At 35.5% G+C, this 15,640-nt stretch overlaps 1 protein-coding gene across 32 annotated transcripts in view; it reads right to left on the bottom strand.

Moving 5' to 3' along the window:
* Positions 1–12,350, bottom strand: part of NRCAM (neuronal cell adhesion molecule) — a 71,417-nt gene extending 59,067 nt beyond the window's left edge. For 12 of the 32 annotated variants that reach the window (XM_059816312.1, XM_059816327.1, XM_059816334.1 and 9 more), the window contains exons 1-7: positions 12,245–12,350; positions 9,858–9,875; positions 7,729–7,834; positions 4,655–4,851; positions 3,629–3,751; positions 3,082–3,252; positions 336–447 (exon numbers count right to left, since the gene is read on the bottom strand). In XM_059816312.1, the coding sequence (XP_059672295.1) occupies positions 336–447; positions 3,082–3,252; positions 3,629–3,751; positions 4,655–4,851; positions 7,729–7,834; positions 9,858–9,875; positions 12,245–12,350 (833 nt within the window). Of the gene's footprint in view, positions 1–335; positions 448–2,573; positions 2,631–3,081; positions 3,253–3,628; positions 3,752–4,654; positions 4,852–7,728; positions 7,835–9,857; positions 9,876–12,244 lie in introns of all 32 variants that reach the window. The other 20 variants (XM_059816309.1, XM_059816321.1, XM_059816310.1 and 17 more) reach the window with 5 other exon arrangements.
* Between the last annotated feature and the right edge of the window lie 3,290 nt (positions 12,351–15,640).

Raw genomic sequence — 15,640 nt, 5'->3', positions numbered from 1 at the left:
GCTCCTGAGTGCAATTCTGCAGATGTGTGTCCGAGTTTACCCTATGGCATTTCTCGCTTGTGTCCTTTAAAAAGACAATGGTACAACCTGAATCCTGTGCGTAGTGTTTGGAGATATGAGAAGGCAGAGGCCATACTTATGTTCATAGCCAGTTTTAAATTCTGCTGATGCCCAAGTAAATGGTGGACTTCCTTAAAAGAGCTATTTCCATTTTACATTTCTGTTTCTTTGAAATACCTAAGCTTATACAGTGGTAACATTTTAAGCACCTCTGAAGTGTTTCCCTCTGTGTCTGTATTTTTATTTAGAAAAACACTGTCTAAAAAGTAACTCACAATCCTGCTGCAATGCACTCCAACAAAAGCACATTTCCTCTGAGTTCCACTTTGGTACTTGTGCTACCTGTTGGTGTTAGAAGAACTGGCTGCCTCTCCATAACTGGCTTCGCTGGAACAAGAAAAAATAAAATAATTAATTTCTAAATTTTATTTTAATATGGATCGAATGTATCCATCCATTCTCACATTTTGAACAGAGATTTTGCACCACATTGGCCATTTAATTAAAAATCATTGTTACACAACTAAACAGCTCAACAAATTAGGGTTTTGACAGACATAACATATCTCAACCTGTTAAATGCTATAATTTTGAACACATACATAAAAAATGTTATTATTAATGACAGGAGCAATTGATACATAGTTTTTACATAGGCAACTATGCAGCCTAATGGATGTATGTTAAGCCTTAATCCTAAGCAGCCCCTATTCACTTCAGCAGAACTATTACAGGGAGTAAGAAGTCACTTATGTGAGTGATCATACAAGACTGAAAGTTACCAAAAATTTCTGGGCTTCCATCAAAACACAAATGAAGCACAGTTATTGTATTCAGAAATATAAACCAAGGAGATAAAAGGTACGCTCCACTTTGCAGTATGCTTTGTTCAATATTTTCTAGACAATGTGAAATGTCTTTTCAGAAGTTAAGCCTTGTATTCTCTTCTTACTACATACTTAACTTTAATTCAAGCTGTTCCCCAGTCTGGTAATAAAGAACCATTGATTAACCCACAAGAATTAACCACAATAAACAGACAGCTGTAAATATAAGACCCGTTTCTGACATTATACTCTGTTGGCTTTTGAAGTATTATGGTATTTCATGTGCCTTCATGGAAGTCAGAATAAGAGTGCTTTCTGTAATAATAGAGTGCTTTCTGTAAATGCTCTTAATGTTCGTTTATAGCAATTTTAAAATATAGGATTAAATTGCTCTAAAGTGCAGTAGCAGTCTGACTCATTACAGTAAATTACTGTATTTTTAAAAATGTGAGCAGAAACATAACAAACTCTTGTTTATTAGGGTACAGGATTTACTGATAGGTTAACATAAATAGAACACTTAATTTTAATATAGTTTGTGCTATGAATTCCTGAAAAACTAGTACAGGAACAACTTAAAGTTGGGGGAAAAGGGTGGTCTAGAGTCAAGAATGCAGTTGATAGTCACAGACAATAACTAACCTACCCAATTTCAGCACTGCTAAGGACTGCTGACTCATTTTGCAAGACTATGAAAATTCAGAAGTATTACCTCCGTTTTTTCTGAGTTGTGAGCCAACCAAATGCTGTTTTCCTCACTAATTGTAGCTATTATATCATTTTGTGTTCAGGTACATATTTCTTGTTTATTCCTGAATGACATCTTACTTTTATGCAGAGAATTAAAGTATTCTTTGCGCCTATTTTATTTCAGATTCCCTGTAAGTTATGGTTTAATATGTACAAAGACTCATTTTACAAGAAAAAAGACAAAAATACAATAAATACAATGTATTTTCTATCTATCTCACACCATATCAAGTGGAGAGTCTAGAACCTCAAGTGTTACAGTATAGTGTTGCTCCAAAGTCAGACTTACTAAACACACATACACCTGTTCAGGAGGATTTAATTCACAATATACGAAAGACCATTCAACATAGATTAATGTAAAGATCAGCTTAAACACCAGACAAACAAAACTCATCTTTTCCCTATGAAGTTATTTACACAGACAGTACTAAAGAGTTTAGATTTTAATTAATTCCAGTTTTGCACTTACATTAAAAATGAATGGTACATTTAGTAAGCTATTAAATGTGAAGTGCATCTGTTAAATGCTTAGTTGTTGTTATTTATAATGCAGCATGTGATATTGAATAGTCCTAGTGATAATGAACACATCAAACTACTAGGTAAATAGGAGGAAAAATATAAAAAAGCAACACAGTATAGAAGCAATCAAATAGGCAATTTTTAAAATCTGCCCCAGTGTGAAAGGACTCATTTCTTATAAGAGTTTGTATTTTTTATGAGGCATATGTTACAATAACACCGAAACTTTAAATATTTGAAAGGACCGCACTGTGCAGTCCCTTTCTAAAGTATGTATTATCACCAGCACTAACAGATACCTTTATTAAAAACTGAAAAGGGAGCAAAAGGTTAAGCAGCCATGGAGGTGAAGTTAGTTAGCTAAATGCTACTGTGAAACAGGGAGTATCAGTGGGGACCAGTGTAACTCACCACCATAAATATCAGTTTCACTCAAATTAGCAGCTATAGTGTCATTCAATGAATCCACTGAAATAAACAGAATATCATGAAGAATGCATACAAGAGGGATAAACCAAAGTACTGGGAATCAAAAGGTGATGATATGGCCACGGCAAGTTAATCAAATGATTGATTAATTTGTTTCAATAGTTACAATAATCATAACAACTTGGTATTCTAGAACATGAAAATCATCTGAAAACTATTATTTTTTACACTGCATTTTTTCAATATTTTGAATCTTACAAAACACTTTTTCAAAAGACTAAGCCTTATAAAGGGAAAAAATGTCAGCTTTTAAAATGAATTATATGTCAGGAAAACTGGAGATTACATTTTATGTTTGTACAGTAATGTAATTTCTTATTCATAATTAAATTGCAAAATTCCCTAGCGTAACACTACTTAACTTTGGCAAATAACTTGAGAATTCTGGAAAATACTATGTAAGTATGCAATTAGGTAATGCAATACCTACTTGAAAAGACTTTTACAGAAATGGGTTGTTTCTGCTGTATAGTTTGTGTATGATTAAATCTTGCATAGCAGATATAGTCCTCCCGGGTGTCTTCTGGTTGTACATTAGAAAAGTAAAGGTCTCCATTTAGACCTTGGGAAACTCTTTCACTTTGAGGCAGCCTTTGGAAAGCTAAGGAAAAACAAGAACACACTTATCTCAATTATAATACACACTCCATTTCATGATCTGCAGACTCTACATTCACTCGATTACGCTCTTTGTGTTTTGTAAATATATACACCTTTCTAAGTTTCCTCTCAAGCTCCCTTGTCTTGCCATTCTTCCCCAGTGGGTTAATCTACAACTTACAGTAAGATCTCCAGCTGCTTTTGGCTTCATGCTTTTGGGCTGTATGTCTGCTTGTTTCTTCATTTCTACAGAAATGGAAATTCTTTAAATTTTAACTTAGAGGGAAACTCTACCTTTTGTGGTCTTGGTAAGTAATGATCAGCTATGTAGAAAAATTGGAAAAAGTAAACTAATTCTGCATAAAAAACAAACTCACCATTATCCATCCAAAATATTATAGGTGGTGGCAAGCCAACAGGAGGTCTGCAGTGTAGTACTAGTGAATCACCTTCTCGAACCTGATTTGGTTCTAGTTTTTCTTTCGTCCACAAAGGGGATCCTATAGAAAGTAATTTTAACACACATACAAACTATGGATTGACAAAAATTCCAGAACTTAAGGAAGAAATGCACATAATATTCCAGAAAAACAGAAGAACTACATGCATCAGAATGTTAAGTCCTATCATGTTAACTAAAGATTTAATTTTTGTTCTTTTTTTATGTTCTTGGGAGGCAAGGAGGTTTTCTTTAAAACATTTTGTACAACAGTGATTTGCTGAAAGTATAATCAACTGATTCGAATTATTTTGGCTACTCACTACATGTTCTATAACATTATCTTGGAAAGTTTTAACTACAATAATGCAAAAAAAAAAAAAAGTGATGCACTAAATTAGAAAAAAGGTAGACCTTTCTGAAACAGTATTATACACACACAGTTTTATTAAAACATGTGAGAACAGCCCATTTTAAGCTGAGAAGTTTGAAAAACTGATCTGAGATAACAATCACATAAAAAGCTGTAGAAACAGTCTACTATTAAACAAAACTTTTTATCTTTGTCTTCTTTTTGGTCCCAATCTGTTTTGTATTAAAGCTATTATAAAAACTATGGAATACCTGCATCAGAAAGAGAATGAAAATTGTCCTCATCAATGATGTGCATTAAGGATTTAAACATTTTATTCTAATTGTAGCATCATATATACAACCCAATTTTAACCTTGATAGGTCATCTGGACATACCAAAAAAAATCAGGTTATTATATTTCCTAAGGAATATTGGAGACAACATGCAATACAATATTAAATCTAAATATCAAAAACCATACAATACCTTCTAACATGATCACTTTGATGATTAAATTTTTAAGACAGGGAAAAACAAAGCAAAACATTCATAAGAAAATAAGCAAACCGAAGTGTTTCACATTTTATGAACATTAAGAGCTTTACTTACTGGAAGGCCTTATAACGATATTGTTGGAAATGGCTGCTCCTCTTTCATTCCTTGCTGTACACTGGTATACTCCTTCATATGCTTCTGCCTTCCCACCATTCATAATATTTATGACAAGGGTCCCTGAATTTGGTTTCATTGTTACCTGTGTATCTTTATCTATATCAAAATGAGTTCCATTGCGTGTCCAGGAGAAGCTAAAATAATAAAAACAAAAAGAAAAGTTTCTTCTTCAGTTGCCTTTTGCAGATTGTATGGAGAGAAAGAAGAAAAAAGTAATTTTCAGTAATACGTGGTATTTTTTCTTTACAGATAAGACTTGTTCCCAAACTAAAGTAACTAATAAAGTAATGGAGCACTTTTTAGTATAAGAAATCTGGCAATACTTGAAGATAAAAGGCTTGGCTGAACTTCTTAACAAGAGCCATTTCAAAGTCAATATTAAAAAAAAAAATACATGAAAAGATTCTGAAGTTAATCATATATGGAAAAGAACTGATTTTCCTTCTACTAAAGATGATACAGTAACATCTGCAAGAGCTGATATTGCTAAAGCTGCATTAGCATTTCCATTATAAAACATATTGTTGAAAGAGTTTAGAAACCTGCCTTTAAAAACTTGCTCTGGGCTGAAATGTGCCATCTCGCGTCCCAGCGACCATTTCTTTTAATTGGTTTGGCCATTTTAAAGTTATGCAAGTGAATTAAAGACTGTGTGGTGAGTCTGATTTCCTTTTACTACTCTAACACAAACAACCATGATTCTTTAAATGAAATTTTGTGGTATGATAGCCCATAATTAATCTAGCAAATTTATACTGGTGTTACTCAAAGCAAGAGAAGTTTTGAAAAGTAGTCACTAAAAATGAAGACTATTAGAACTCATAAAATAAAATGTAAAAAAGCAGAGATTCACAGTGCGTGACTTATACTACCATGCACTACCATACACTTACACTACCATGAACACCAATTTCTTCCTTACGCTTTATTAATGGCCAAAAGTATAGTTACAGAGAGCTAGACCAATGCCTGTGAAGTGCTGAGCACTCACAGGTTCAAATGTTGTGAACAGCAGTTTTCATACTTGTTACATTTCAGCTTCATAATCTTAAACACAAACACTGTATAGGCTTACTGGTTAGAATGCTTCCTAAAAGTATAAATACATATGGTACTAGAAAAGCTCAAATTTTAAGTGATTTAAATTGTGCTCTGACCTTCTGCAGTAGGAAGGCAAGACTGGACATGCAATTTGCACTTTGTGGTGGGGGAGAGCAGAAGCACTGCATCAGAAGCACTGCACCAGAAGCACTGCACCAGCAGCACTGCACCACACTGGAGCATTTTTGGGAGGACTAGTGTGCATAGTGAACTAATTGAACCTGTTTCTTACGACCTTGTGGGCGAAGCTGCAGAACATGGAGTTCCTGTAATCGTCTGCTACCAATAACACTGAAGGATACAGGCAACTGTAATGTAGCTTCAAATGAGAGGTGGCAAATGTGGTACAAAACCCTGAATTTGAGATACATAAAAGTCAGAATCCTTGCTGCTGAAGCTATAGGTAGCAGCACATCCATAAACCTTTATGCCAGCTGCTCTCATGAATAAGAAGTTACCCTGTTTTATTAAACAAGTCACACTCCTGGCTGAGAAAGTTCATCTTCAGCTTCAGAGCTTTGAAGCAGCTCAAGTTCCAATATGCATCAAGACTTATGGTCCAGACTAATTATTGTAATAAATGATTTGGATGTCATATCTTTAAAAATAAGCAAAACTAAGCACAAGCTTATAAAACTCATTAGAAAATTCTGCACTCAAATCCTCTCACTTCCTCTGTAGCAGGGAAACAAAGTGAGACACAGGTTTGATTGGAAAGATGAGGCTGTACAGCAAAGAGCCCTGGCACATGACTCAGATATGTCACTCTCATGGACAACCCAGAACAAGACTTCAAGAGAAACATCTGTAGAAGCAGTACAGTTGTCCTAAAGCGCACAATAATCTGATCCTCCAGGTCAACATCTTGAGAATGGCATTGTGCCTGCTAAATTAAAATGCTGGTAAACACAGCAGCTTTATGGCACTTCTACTATTAACAGAACACTAGAAAGGGTGACAGTATCACAAATAATCGCCATCTCCACTCTGCTGCCCAGCATGATAATGACCATGATCCCAAGGCAAACAGAAGGAATAACAGAAAAAAACCCTGGTTATTCAGAAGAAGTACCTTTAATGAGCGCTCTGTGTGTCTGAATGAGCAATTATAGACTGACCTTGCTAGTAAGTTGTAACATAACACTACTGAGAACTGAGAGATTCATATTTCTCTTTATAGTCTCTGAAATCAGAAGCAGTTATTAGCAATGCCAGAATGCATCATGGCTACTGCTATTTCCAGTGCAGGTACTCAGTGTCTTGAAATGAGTAGTTTTCAAGTATTTCAAGATACTGAAACAGGAACTTAAAATGGAAGATGATCAGGGTTACAATTTCTGCCAAAACCAAAACTTAAGGCTATTAAATACACTTGGTAAATCAAGGCTACCGATCATTAAAACTGATACACATTCCATAACTGCTGACAAAAAGCTTATGTATTTCAAGATGAGCCTCATAAAACGGAATGATTTACAAAACATCAAATTAGAATTTATTAGTGTTACTCCAAATTTTTTCAATGTCCATTCTTCTTAGACACTATGCCTAAATCTGGAATGTGATCCAGTTCATAGTATGGCATGCCTCTTAGTGCTTTCCATGGGCATTTACCTATCTGCTCCTGTAATAATCAGGCATTATTTTATTGTTAGAGCTTTGAGGAGAAAAAAAATACTACAGTTACTTGATGACTACAGAAAAGTTTAAATGTCAAGGATGAGAAGAGTCAAATTTATGCCACTATCTGGTAGCTGTTTAGATTACAGCTATTGTAGGAGTGTGCGCATATTCCTGCATGTGCAAGTACACACATATGCATATACTTGTTAATTTACAAAAGTTACATTATTTTCTCCTGGTTTTCCTATGCTATTAGGCCAACAAAAGCAAAACAAAATGCTACTAACCTAGGAGGTGGCTTTCCTTTTGCTTCACACTGTATTACAATATTCTCTCGAGGGTCAACAATGTAATCTTTTGGAGATTGCTGAGTTATCGTAGGAGGTTGTGACACTTCATTATGGAATATAAGAAACAGAGAGGAATTCAACAATATATTCAAAGTATCAGCAAGACAGTTTTGTAAGCAGAGAAAGCAGAATTGCAATTAGCAACAAAATCATCGACAGAAGAGTGGGATTAAGTATCCTTTGTATTAGTAGGCTGAAGCCCTCTACTCTTGTAAATCAGTGTAGCTATACTAACTTCCAACTGGGCTATGCTGATTTACAGGGGAAGATCTTGTCCAAAAAGGTTAATGGATATCATTTCTATACATCAGATTTCAACAGATTTTCACAAAACCAAAGGACACTTGAATTCTAAGTCTGACATATCCTGAATGAAGTGTTGTGAGACATATACCCACACAAAATGTTCCTTACCACACAGAAGGAAAAAAAACCACATTGTTTTGTATTTCTAAACTTTTTATGTATTTCCAAATTCTCTATGTGTTTAAACTTTTCACACATTTTTTGTGCTCAATATATTGAATTAATCTACATGGCATGCTTTTAGGAGCTACTTTTCAGGAGTAAAAAACTGTGTTAGAAGTAAAAGACTCTGTAAAAAAATGACAAAAATAGTAACTAGTTTTCAAATAGAGTAAACATGTAGGAAAAGTCTAGTACTTATTCTCCTTAAAAAACCCAACAAAAATATAGTCAATCTTGTGAATTGCCCCAGGAGAAACAAACATTTAACATTTATGATTTATCAAGTACTCTAGAATGAGTAGCACAAAACAGAATTTATTCACCTGACAAAGTAGTTGGTGCCTACGTATTTAAAGTCATTTATAATCTGTTACCATTATCTATGCCCATTTTTGCATTAAAAAAATACTGTTTATGATATTTAGAGAGTGAGAAAGGCTTCTTCCTCAACATTATTCATCTGTTTATAGTTTAGTGCCACCTAAAGGAACCAGTTTAATAACAGGCCTGTGAACATCCTTGTCTAAATGTTGTAAATTGTCTGTACAGCAATACACTTTGCTACTACTTTGAGGTAATTTCTAGCCACTTTAGCAAAATATTTCAATCATTAGAGTTAGCTGTGTTCTCATGCCTCAGTCTAGCCAGCTAAAATTGCAAAACTGGCATTTTTATTTTAAGTCTTCCCTACCATTATACATTAAGTACTCAGTTGCACAGAAAGAGGTAGCCATCTGTAAAGCCCTACCCACAATAATAGCCAGGAAAAAAAATCAGATCATGGAATCATGATGAGATACAGCAGCTAAGCAGAACAGAACAAACCACGCAGAGCTGGTTTTGCTCCTCTTCCTCGCTGCAGAGAGGAGAGTGCTTAAAAGAGGAAGGTGACATTTTTACATGATGATGACTTTTTGTGTATTTCTTTAGAGAGGCACTTTGACAACAGTCCTTTTCCCTCTCAGAGGCAGTTCTTGGGGTCAGTACAAGCCAGATGCTTACTTGGGAAAAGCAAGCACACTCTGAAAAGGGACATGACATAAACACTGCCCAACATACAGGATATTCCATCTGATGCACAACAAAGGCCTCAAGTCTCCACTCCTGTGTTATGCACTGCACTTGAAACTTATTACATTAACCATGACACTAGATCTGAGTTACAAGATCCCATAAAAGATTAGGTCTACTTAAATAACTGTATCCACTGATTTTTAAGGATATAAAAGTATCTCCAACTCGGACATGTAAAATAGTATATAAAAACATATATTCCAAAGAACTTATTTTTTATCAAATATATTTACTCCTGAAAGTAATAGTAAAACATTGCTCATGCTGATATTGAGAAAGGATTTTAATGTTCAGATAGCAAACAATCAGAAATCACACAATTCATTTGTTCAAAATATCAGAACACTGATATACGTACAGTAGTATTTTCTTAACACTGCATGCACAAAACATCTAGCTACAGCAAACCAAATTATCAACAAAATGTCAGAATCACACATTTTTGGACTGCAAATTCAATTTGCAACACAATCAGTATTAATTTTCAGCCGCACACAGCCTAGTTTTTGTGGACAGGAACTTACATTCTTCTAGAAGTTTTGCTTTTATTCCCCCATCAGAATCAGCAGTTGAATGGACAAATGGAGATTAAAGAGAAACATTTGTTAGTTAAAAGAAAATTAGCATTTTTTAGAGGGAAGATAAGTATCTCTGACAAGTACATTGGTCACCATTAAAAAGAAAACATTTAAAACCTTTAGCACTGTAACCCATGCATTGATGCCCGGAATTCCAGCCACAATTTCATAGAATCATAGATTTCATTGTGTCAGACATTACTACATTTATCTCAAAATTCATGGTATGAGAAACTTCTGAAGTGTTGACTTTTTAAGGGCAACCATGATTTTGGCCTTGCAAGGACACAAAACACTGATACTGAGGAGACAGTAAATCAGAATTAATGGAGTGCATTGCCCTCATGCTGCAGTCAAAATCAATCCACCCATATGATCATATGTAAGAACAAAGAGAATGCTTCAGGCTAAAATTACCCTTACAAAGATGAAAGCACCTAATTCTACTCAACAGACGTGCAATTCCTTTTGGTCTGAAAAATAACTAAACAAAAAAAATCATCTTAGTTGTCACATCTTTATTGCTTACTTCAAATATTTTGCATACACGTCTCCTCATCAATAATGTTTTAGAGCAAGTCAAACTGCTTTTGGTCATCTACACTGTCAGTCATCCCTCACCTACTTTGCGACACTGATGAGCATAGGAACCACTAACCTGAATGAAACCCAAAGGTTCAACTAATCAAGTATATTCTCACCACCAGGTCTCCGTGGTATGTAGGGAAGCCCCACAGAACATATAAGTCCTTCCCTTGTGGTGCTATCCCAGAGCCGATTCTAACCATTATTTATGAAAGCACTAACATCATTATAGATGTAATTTTGGTTAATATGATTTTTGGCTAAAAATTAAAGTATGTGACCTTATCATCCTAACAAAGTTATTAAACTTTATGTGGTAGGGAACAAGTTAACTGAGAGTTAACATGATACATCTTAAAAGGGCTACTCATTTTTGTCTATTGATAAACTTCTGGTTAATTTAACCTGAAGTGTTGCTTTATACAAAAGATATTAGAGTGGTGTACAATTTACATGTTTCTAAACTACAAGACGGGTTTAAAACACTATTTCTAGCCTGCAAAAATATGTAGGGAGAAAAATTAAGTTTAGAAAATAAGACATTCATTCATCAAACTTTTAAAGCCCTCTTTAAGCCACAGTTTACTGCTCTAAAGGCATTCACAGCAGAAGTCTGATGTGATTCAGATATATTGATCTTGTTACAGAAATACAGGTCATTGGTTTGAGAAGCTTGTAAATATGCATGGGAAAAAAACAGCAAAGCAGTTGCAATTTATGTCAATGATCATTAAAGAAAAACATGCATTTATGGAAGGTAGGAAGGTATCAAAAACATGGGGGTAAAGAAAGCCATGCGGATTAAAAATCATAGGCAAATTTACAGATGTATTAATCCATCAATTTAACAGGAGCCCTAATGTTCTCTTCTCTGGTAATTAGTTTAACAAATGAATAGTTACTGTGAGGTGCAACATGGTTCACTGAATTCTGAAAATGTGATCATGCTTATCTTAAGAAGAAAATAACAACTTGAAGCATGAATAAATTAATAAAATTAGCTATTAGGGATACAAAACACAGCAGCTACCATTGCTTCCTTTTCAGCATGGAGTGCTGCCTTCAAGGTTGCCCACTAACACAGTCTTATTTTAGACAAGAATTTCAGATCCTGGGTTTTCCCCTCTTCTAGTTGTTTCCTCACTGGTTAATGCTAGAGTTCCCTGCTCAGCAGACGTGCTTTAAACTTAAAGTTAGGTACTTAACTGTCTTCAGGCACTCCTTAGGAAATCTAAGAGCCTAAATTACTCTTCTGGATCAAAAAGTAAGAGGTTTCCAGTGCCTGAATTTTAGGTATTTTAATCTTTTACTAGATCTCATATCAGCTCCTGGAAACCTCTTATATGAAGATAAGGGTAGTTGCTTACAACAGCTAGGAATTGTCCTGGGGTTTTCAACGAATTGTCAATATGATCTTAATTTCACAAATAATTAGCATGTAACTGGGCTTCTCTGCCCTTCTTCATTTTCATCAAATAAAGTGTTCAGTAAAGGCACACTGAAGTGTGAGTATTCATGAGAATCCTATGTTAACCCTTCTAAAGTGAACAATGTAAGTAATTTTAATTTGCAGTTTTTGAAAATCTTCAGTAAATTACTGTAAATATTCATAATCACAATGTCCTGACTGAAGTGAGTAAACACACTCCATGTTTAGCTCCATGTTGGAGTTATCTTCATCTTCCTATACTGAAATTATTTAATTAATCTTCCATTATTCTGCACTTATTTAGCAGGTTAATACTTACAGTCAAGAGGTACATCCAATGCAGAAATCATTTGGCACAGAAAGAGGACCAAGGAAGCTTTGCTTGCAGATATGCTCTTCTTTTTCATCATGATTTTAGGCTGCATTAAGTAAATCACACTGAAGAATGATGTTCAACTTCATCAGACTAGGTAGCTTGGAATAGCTCTCTATATATTGATAAGGAACCTGGTAAATAAAAATAAGAGAATAACAATATGCAGATATGGAGAACTGGATAATCACATCTTATTAATACTATGAAATACCATCAGTCTGCATATTATATCCAGGGATAATAGTTACACCATGTGCTCTAATGAAATCCAAGCACAGATCCAGACGTTCTTAGGACACCTAGATCATAACACTTTCCTAAGGAAGCTAGTGAACAACTTCTACAACCTTGTTGAATGGAAATACAAAGGCCTCTCCTAAGAAGGATAAAGCATCAGTCCAACTAGTTAAAAACAGTGTAAACTAAAGATAATAGTCCTCTGAAGTAGATTTAGGAGATTAAAGCTCTGCATGCCCACCTAGTCTCTCAAACACCCTGCACAATTCTTGGAAATTTATTTTAGGCATCTACCCCAATGAAGACATGTCTGGCCACAAATTTGCTAAGTAAACTGTGGGATCTTCCTGCAGCTTTGCACTAGGTATCTTACCTTCTCCCCGCTTTGGAACTCTTTCTAATAGACAGCTGTAGGCTAAGTCCAAGAAGACTTCACGGATTGTCACACTGAGGTGCCAGCTTATGTACTGTACGGGAACCTAGGCTCCTATTCCTGGATTTCTGGTTCCACCCAGAATACATAACATTGAAATATTTCATCATTTCTAGCCTGAACACCCAAAATCTAATTAACTGGCAGCACACCATCAAACTCTCTTCTCCTCCTTTCTATGTGAAGAGATGGCAAAAAAGAAACCTAAGGGAAATCTGTTCTTTGAAATGTGCTAGGTTTTCCCCCTCAACCAAGCATGACAGATCATATTAACCACGGCGGAATGATTCTGGCTCCCTCCTTATTTTTACTGCATTGAGGACCAAGCTCTAACTTAGAATAATGCTGAAGAAGTAAAAACAAGCTGCCTGCAAGCCCCATCATCATAGACCTACAAAGAGCTATAAGAATACAGCCTTAGAAATCCAAATGGTGCATTCTCAGTAAATGGATGTCAGCTGAGAAAGTACTTCCCAGATGCCAGACTGATCAGAAAGTTCTCAGTGATCAGCATTAATTTACCTTGAATAGAGCACTTCCTCAGCTATGACTACAGATGTTAAACATGCTATCAAGTCCACAAAGAGTTAAAGTTGCAAAGAAGCAGCTGCCTTACAAATGTTAAATAAAAAGATACTTGTGCTTCCTGAAGTTACCTAAAGCAGCGTCTGCTAATAATTTCCCTCAGTCTTCAGGTTACAGAAGAAATGATGTCTCTTAATTGCTGCTGTAAAAGATCTTCCTCTTTGTATAGTCTTATGAGTAGAGTCTGGAATTGGAAACCAGAACTGAGGTGTACAGCTCAACCTCTCATCCTAACCTAGCACATCAAACTCCCTGATTCTTACTGTCACTTTCTGTAACACAAAAGTTTGTTTCAAAATCAAAATATCCAAGCAGGTTAAACTCCTAGAGATGTACTGTTCATTGGAACTCTTGGGAACTGCCAACTGGGGCACCACATGAGAGGGCAAATTGCTTATTCACATTCAAAACTATCTACAGTACTGCACATCATAACAAAAGAACTAAGTATTTGTCACAGCGGATTCGAAAGATTACAAAACTCATCAGAATAGAGAACACCTGAGTTCTAGCCTTTGCATAACTATTTATACAAACTGGAACTGCAAAAGCAGACAAAGTGGCAAGCCTAACTCCAAAACCACACCAGAAAGGGGTTAAGGCATACAGCAGGGAAGCATGACAAGTACTCAGATTTTCCTAGAAAAATAAACTGAACTTTCCTACATTTTAAATGAGCACCCTAAAGTGCTGGGGATTTAGCTGCGGAAGGGGAGCAGTGTTTCTTCCATCCCACTTTTGGCACATATAGTTTCCTATACTCCCTCTGCAGTGAGTAAGGGGAAGAAGAAAGGCTTCTCTTGAGAGCGCCTGAAAGCACTCCAGTGTGTTTCCTGCAATGAAGTGCTCTCCAGAAGAGCTTTGTTTCATCGACTACAGCTGTCTGCTCTTCTCCAGGTAAACTAGGTTCTCACACACTCTTCTCCTGATCTTTATGTCATCTCCTCATTACAGCATCACTGCAATTAAGAAGATGCCCTTGCTGTACAATGTGTTTGACCCAGGATTTACAGGACACTCTTTGAAGTATTTTACAAGTGAACCTTGACTTTTATTGTTTCTTCACCAAGCAAAATTTCAGTTCTCCTTATGAAACTCTGAGAACCTGATTATCCACTTTTTTGTCTTGTTCTTTCACCGTGTAAAATGAGTATTGCAGTGATTCGAGAATATTTTAAAATTAAATCGCATTCCCTTTGAACAAGTACAAATGAATAGGCAAGCAGTGGTGAATCAGGCATGTGCAATTAAAATGACTGTGAAAGTAATACCCTTGAGAAAATGCTTCACATTGTCTACCTCTGCTACTGCAACGTTCCAGTAGGATACCTATTGAGTCTACTTACTGCTGGGATGTTTGTATATAATACGGGAATTCAACAGGCAGCAGGAATTATAAAGCTGAGCTGGCACACTGACTTTGTCATTCTTCAGAAAGGCAATGTGCCCAAATGATTTGTGATGGAACATATTTAACTGAAAATTATTTTAGGTTTGTCAGCACAACTGGGTGCTCTTGTTGAATATATTCAAGATTAAATCTGACATAATTTAGTATGAATACAACAGCTACTGTGTAGAACCAAACATTGCTTTGACATAATATTATCTGCTACAAAATAACGCCAGGCCTCTAAGTGCAGATCAACATAAAGGCTTCAATTTCAAAACTTGAAATATTTACACAGCAGATTGCCTTTTTCTCCAGATAATTTATTTAAGATCTCTTGTAACTCAGGCATTTTGCCCTACCCTCTTCATAGGAAAACACATATATTTTGACAGCTCATTCAGGAGTCTGTTCACTGATTTGTATAAAATAAGATTCTCTATACCTACATACCTTTCATGTACATAACAAAATATCACTTGTTCTATCTTCTGTGCTTCTTGCTAAGATGCTGATTGTGAGTAAAAACATGGACTACAGGTTGAAGCTATGGTGTAGCAAACAGGATTCATAGTAAATATAAATGCATAGGCAAAGTATAATAGTATTTTATCACAAAGTATAATATCAGATTTCAAAGGGAGGGCTTTCATGTGTGACAAAAGAACAAGGATCAAGTGAGAGACATCCACTT

The sequence above is a fragment of the Gavia stellata genome, chromosome 4 (assembly GCF_030936135.1).
Source record: "Gavia stellata isolate bGavSte3 chromosome 4, bGavSte3.hap2, whole genome shotgun sequence".
NCBI classification, from domain to species: Eukaryota; Metazoa; Chordata; class Aves; order Gaviiformes; family Gaviidae; genus Gavia; species Gavia stellata.
This window is presented reverse-complemented; position numbering and strand designations above follow the sequence as displayed.